This window comes from Cottoperca gobio, chromosome 5 (assembly GCF_900634415.1).
Source record: "Cottoperca gobio chromosome 5, fCotGob3.1, whole genome shotgun sequence".
Lineage (NCBI taxonomy): Eukaryota > Metazoa > Chordata > Actinopteri > Perciformes > Bovichtidae > Cottoperca > Cottoperca gobio.
Genome location: NC_041359.1, coordinates 11,242,117 through 11,248,266, shown reverse-complemented (window position 1 = coordinate 11,248,266; position 6,150 = coordinate 11,242,117). Strand labels below are relative to the sequence as shown.

General features: G+C 40.0%; 1 protein-coding gene across 2 annotated transcripts; it reads right to left on the bottom strand.

Annotated features, from left to right (window-relative positions):
* Positions 1-1,393: 1,393 nt before the first annotated feature.
* On the bottom strand, positions 1,394-5,448 carry LOC115008654 (keratin, type I cytoskeletal 18-like). 2 transcript variants are annotated; one of them, XR_003832318.1, is made up of 7 exons: positions 4,894-5,448; positions 3,439-3,521; positions 2,869-3,025; positions 2,599-2,763; positions 2,375-2,500; positions 1,832-2,112; positions 1,394-1,688 (listed from the first exon to the last, which is right to left on the bottom strand). XR_003832318.1 is itself a non-coding variant. In XM_029432376.1 (7 exons), the coding sequence occupies exons 1-7, from the start codon at positions 5,359-5,361 to the stop codon at positions 1,649-1,651; spliced, it is 1,260 nt and encodes a 419-aa protein (XP_029288236.1). In that variant the 5' UTR covers positions 5,362-5,448; the 3' UTR covers positions 1,394-1,648. The 2 variants fall into 2 exon arrangements, 1 of the variants encoding a protein (XP_029288236.1); XM_029432376.1 differs by having other exon boundaries at positions 1,892-2,112.
* Between the last annotated feature and the right edge of the window lie 702 nt (positions 5,449-6,150).

Below are 6,150 nucleotides of genomic sequence, written 5' to 3'. Positions count from 1 at the left end.
CATTATTGGACTAATGCATTAATGTGTGAGCAACTTTGTATTGTTATAGCTGCTTAAGGTGATGCTAATTCTAGAACTGTATATACTGATGCATAGTTAATCTATAACAATGCATTACATTTTAAAAGTTCATCATATGTTTTTTTATGTAAAAACTTTATCTGGAAATTAGTAACTAGTGTACAGCAGTCAAATTAATGTAGTGAAATAAGTCTTCCTTTTGAAATGTAAGCGTAAAGTAGCATTACATGAAAATATTCAACGAAAGTACAAGTACCTGAAAGTGTAGCTCTACTTAAGTTACTTTCCACCTACGAGTATGTGTATTTTCTTTTTCTTTTTTTAACAACTGGATAAGAAGAGGATTCAAATGAATACATTATTCAAATGCTGAGTTAACAAACATCTAGGTTTGCATTGTATTTCAAATTACATTCTTCATATTATAAAATTGCTGCAACCATTAGTTTGTGGACTATCGTTTTGAAGACTCGAGTTTGAGAAGGGTCCAATCTTTGCATGCAATCTTTCAGACTACCCATTTCACTACACAAAACCCTTTTCCTAACCCTTACCATAGATACTGTGTGTCTGCAGCTTGACCTACTTGTCGAGTTTGACATTTAAGTATATCCATTTTGGCTGTCGCCATCTTGGGTTTTTTTTGGAACCAGAAGCAACACGAGAGGGTGGAGGAGCTAAGTACAACCGACATTGAACAAGAGGAGAGCAAAATGTTACAACTAATTTTCATGAACTGAAAACACTCTATGAAAGGATTAAAGTTCTAAGACAAAAACATGGACAACACCCAAACCGTAAAACACTGTTGTAGCGACTTGTCAATCACAAAGTCGCCCCGCCCTAAAGCATAAGCAGTTTTATCTTCTATTTTACTCTCAATGCCACCATATTTACAAAATGAACATTATGCCATATTGAAGAAAGCTTGAAATTAGCGATCGAGACCATAAACTCGTCAGAATTATTTTTACTGAGGTAATACCTCAATTGAGAAATAGTGTAATTTTCTCTTAAACTTCTATACAGTCAGACTTATTTTTGCAACCAGCAGAGTCGCCATCATTGGATTGTTTTGGAAGTTCCTCTGCACTCCAGTGGCCAAACATCAATTAAGGCAGCTTTAAGCATCCTGAAGGAGTGCAGGGAGGACTCAGCAAACAACAAAACTAACATTATTTTTCATAATTAAACAAGCAATAAAATCATGTTTGTCCGCCATTCATTTTTTGGGGTGAGGATAATTTGTCAACAGAAATGATATAATCTTGTAATTCCTTTAGACTTTATTTTTCAGTCAACGAGAGCTAATTAATATGACAACAACCTATAAAATGCACATCATGTAACAAAAACACATGCACAAGAGGCATTACTGTGGGTCAACAAGTGGTTTTATTCATTTTTATTTTGCTGTCAAGTCAGGCACTGTTATTTTTTTTCAAATAGCCTTGCCTGAGGTCGAATGCCTTTATTCAGAATTGCTTTATTTATGGTTAACATGGAATGTAGTCTTGGTTCAAAACTGGCTTTAGTTGATTGGACCAGCATGATTCTTTTCCGTAATGGAAAGTTGTGGGTTGTTCAGCTTTCATTGTTGGGATGGTCCCAGATTCTTTGTTCCAAATTAGTTTGCGGCCGCCAGCTCTTCCAGTGCATCCTGGAGCCTGTGCAAAACATAAATGAACTGTTTAACTTTCAAAATATTCCTGTTGAACAAGTTATGTGAACTGACTGGAATTACTGGCTCACTCCATGATGTAGTTGTACTACCATGCAAACCATGACAACAACTGATTTTAGTATTCACCTCCACCACCATCAACACCATGCCTGGATCTGTATTTTCTCCTCCACCTAACTCTCTTACTTGAAGTCTCCACCATCCAGCAGACTCTTGTAAGTTCCAATCTCGGCCTCCAGTTTCATCTTCATGCTGAGCAGCGACTCATACTCTTGGGTCTGATTCTGGATGTTTGCACGCAAGTTGGTCAGCTCCTCCTCCAGACGGATAATAATGTTGTTATACTTCTCCGTTTCCATGTTGTTACGCTGCTCTGTGTTGCGTAATGTCTCCTCTAGGGACGCTTTCTGATAAAGGATTGAAAAGGGAGAATTAAAAGTGTGCCAAAGATGTTTTTAGGCAAGCAAGTTTAATTTCAGTAAACATGGGAAAGTTCCAAGCTTTGTGAAAAAGAGGGTGTTATGCAATGGTCCTGTTATTTAAAAAGGAATCTGAAATATTGCACCAAGAATATAGAATCTAATGAGAGGATTTGATTATTTCATGCTAGTGAATAAAATGAAAAGGAATGAAAACAGAATATAAAACACATGCTTGTAAAATGCTTACTAAGCTCTGTTGGGACGCAAGTTCAATTTCCAGTGTCTGTATCTGCCTGGACGAATCACCCCTCTCCATTTGTGCTCCATGGAGAGCTTCTGTGTTCTGTGATACCTCCACCTGCACATCTGCAATCTGACAGGGAGATGAGATGGGAAGGGTGTTAGACAACAAACAAGATAGTTGCTGTAAGTGTATTTAAAAATACACATGTTTTTTTAACACTGCATCACCTGATTTTCATGCCACTGTTTGAGGTCTTCTGCGTTTTTCATGGCGATCTTCTCATAGTTGCCTCTCACGTCTTGCATGATCTGAGCCAGGTCCTGACCTTTGGGGGCGTCAATGTCCACTTGCACTCCTGAGTTGGAGATCTGATTCCTCAGCTCCATCACCTCCTATTGGACCGAGAGGAAGAGAGAAATGAACAAAAGCATTCAAGACTTGTGAGCCGCTGCTCCAGTAGAAGTGTGATGGTTAATCTGGATGTACAATAAACTCACAATCTCATGGTTCTTCTTCAGGAAGGTGAGCTCCTCCTTCACATTTTCAATCTCGCTCTCGATGTTCATCCTGGTCATGTTGGTGTCATCTATGACTTTCTTCAGACCAGCGATGTCAGCCTCCACAGACTGTCGGATTGCCAACTCATTGTCGAACCTGTAGGAGTGCACAGACACAAACTCCATTATTCTTTTTAAAAAGCCTCCTGTGGACAGATGTTGTAAATGAGCGTTTTGCTACACACATTTAACACAGTGCATCTGGTCCTTGTGCATAAATGTATGTTACAATTCTAATGCTACTGTGATGTCCATATGAAATAAAGTAAATTAAAATAAACACGACTGAAGTTTCAAAGAAGTGTTTTAGATACAAACCTGCCCTTTCTGAAATCCTATTCTATCCGATATTCTAAATATTAGATCACATGCTCTGCACAAACTCTGCACGGGCTTCCATTTCCATAACTTAAATTGGCAACACAGCATGTCTGACTTCAAAAAATTAAGTATAAGTTTAATATAGAAAGCAACATAAATAACTCTGAGATTCAATTTAAAACAACATACTTTACTTTGAAGTCGTCAGCAGCAAGACGGGCATTGTCGATCTGGAGCACAAAACGAGCGTTGTCCAAAATCTCATCGAAGATCTGGACAAAAGAAAAGGTTTTAATTTAAGTGTTTTTGCTGGTTAGAAAGAACACAATTGTTTGAAGCCTGTTCCTTCAATGCTCCACTCCAATCATTATGAAACAGCAATATTTCACACAGCGATAGAATTATACATATGTTTTGAATCACTATTTCCCTTATACAACAATAGAAACCCAAGAGTTAGATTACACACTAGGGCCACAACATGATTGAATCCATAGTAACATTCAGTAAAAAGAGGAACCACACACTGAAGGACAGGAAAAGAGGATGTTCCCCTGCCAAAAAAAGAATCTGGTTTGTTTTAGCATTGTTGGAAAAATGGATTTCCTGTCTGACTAACTCATACAGAGAGGTTTTTCTTCTCTCCAATTCTCACCCAGCTTCACTGTCTCTGTCGGTTATCTTCTTTGTATATATCACTGTTTGTGTTCATGTGTGCAGAGACTGCAAAATTCTTGCATGCGTGAGTATGTTTGTGAGATTATACTCTTGTGTGTCCATGGTAAACTGCCTCAGAGGCAAAGGGGAAATACTTGTGCCTTTATGTGTCGAGAAATGCCACTATCAATGTGTTAATATGTGACATTGAAGATCTGTAGTCTGTACAAGAATGTGACATTTGACTTTGCAGACTGGAGCTGATTGTTATACATCCAATGCACTCACACGCATCTCTGTATGCACACACACACACACACACACACACACACACACACACACACACACACACACACACACACACACACACACACACACACACACACACACACGCTGGCAGTCCGAGATCCTTTGTGTGTGTGTCATTACCACACATCTGTTTCACATTGAGGACCTCCTACACTAGAGAATGCTTGTATAATCTCCATTTGCAAGCAGGACCATTTGGAAAGGCTTTTGTCTGGTTTAGGTTTGTGTGTAAGATTTTCAGTCTCTCATGATGATGCCCTCGTGTTGGTGATTCATCAGAGGAAGTTCTGGACACTTTGTGGCATAAACAAGTTTTATGGGGGAGGGTTAGACCTTAGCAACCACACAACCACACCCTTCATTCTCTAGCGAGAAATTTGATAACTTACAAAGAAATGCTGCCCGTCTCATCATCAGCGTTCTCTAGGCATTTGATAGACAATAAATACACTGATCAATCTTACTGACAAACATTGTCTGTGATGTCATCCTCAAATTAAAGACTATTTCAAGCATTTGCAAAGCATTTGAACACTCATATCCATTGTCTGTCTCAGCAAGTTGTATCAAAGACATCAACCAACTACCACAGCATCCCAGTTTTCAACAACGTTTCATACTCAACTTTCCCCTTTTCATTTTGAGTAACAATATCAATATTCAAACAATCAATATTACCTGTCTGCGAAGGTCTTCTATGATGGGTTCATACTTGCTGTAGTCTCTCAGGTTGGGCCCTCCCTTCTCCAGAGCCTCCATGATCTTCATCTCCAGCTCCTTGTTGGCCTGTTCCAGGTTCCTCACCGTCTCCAGGTAGTTAGCCAGGCGGTCGTTCAGGTTCCGCATGGCTCCCTTCTCGTTGCCCGTGATGCTAGAACTGCCGGCACCACCACCAGTCGCCATGGATGCACCGGCACCACCAAAACCTGAGCCCATACCACCACCCAATGCATTGCTCAGCTTGAAGGCAGAGGATGAAGAGGTCATTGGGGCACCAGACCGCAGGGAAGATGTGGAGAAAGAGGAAATGCGGGAGCCCTTTCCACCAGCACCGCCATAAATGCTGGAAGAATACTGGGGTCCGGAGCGGGTCATGGAGATATAGGAAGAAGATGTCGGATTCATGGTGGATTTTCTGTAGTTCATTTTGGAGAAGTTTAGGGACGGCAGAGAATGAAGTGAAAAATGAGAAGTGGAGCTGCTGGCCGGCTTAGAAAGAAACGCTGGCAGGGGGAAGTTGGGAACTTATACTCCGTCTTCTCTCCCTCAATCACAGCTGGTCTCTCAGACCCTGCCCACTTCTACATCGCCCCAGTTTTCTCTTCCTGCTCCCCCTCCCTGCTCTCTCATGCTCTCATTCACCCACATGTTCCTTTTTTCCTAACCGACAATGTATTTTCTGTCTCCAAGGAAATGTGTGAGGCATTTTTCCGTTGTGAAAACACTTAAAAACATTCACAGTTGAAGAGAAAATGTATTTGACTGAACAATAGAGTTCACATACACCACAGTTTACAACAAATACAAGAAAGCAGTTTTAAACAAAGCTGGAATAGAATCAAAAATAAAAGTTAAAGGGCAGACTATTCTTTTTTAAATGAGGTTTACTCTGTAAGCATGCCACCAAATTCTTTTGGTTTGTCCATAAAAGGCATAATGCCTACCAGTTGCTGCATAGTTTCTAAGTTTGTGGTCAGTCATGCCCTAAAATAAACAGATTTTGACTACTTTCCTATCTAGACTAAACTGAAAGTGAGATAGTGGAGCAGCTGCAGCACTGGAACTTTTAGTTGTGGCTAAAACAGAGGGGGAGGGGGGATGTATACACTTAATATATAAAACAACGTAAATACCGCTGAGATTCTAGTTACTTTTTTAAAGAAATCAACCAACTACCACAGCTTCCCAGTTTCATACTCAACTTCCCCCTTTTCA

Coding starts and splice junctions, on each gene's coding strand:
- LOC115008654 (XM_029432376.1), bottom strand. CDS start 5,361: ATGAACTACAGAAAATCCACCATGAATCCGACATCTTCTTCCTATATC. Junction 2,113..2,374: donor TTGCGTCCCAACAGAGCTTA/GTAAGCATTTTA, acceptor ATCCTTTATCAG/AAAGCGTCCCTAGAGGAGAC. Junction 1,689..1,891: donor CTGGATGGTGGAGACTTCAA/GTAAGAGAGTTA, acceptor TGTTTTGCACAG/GCTCCAGGATGCACTGGAAG.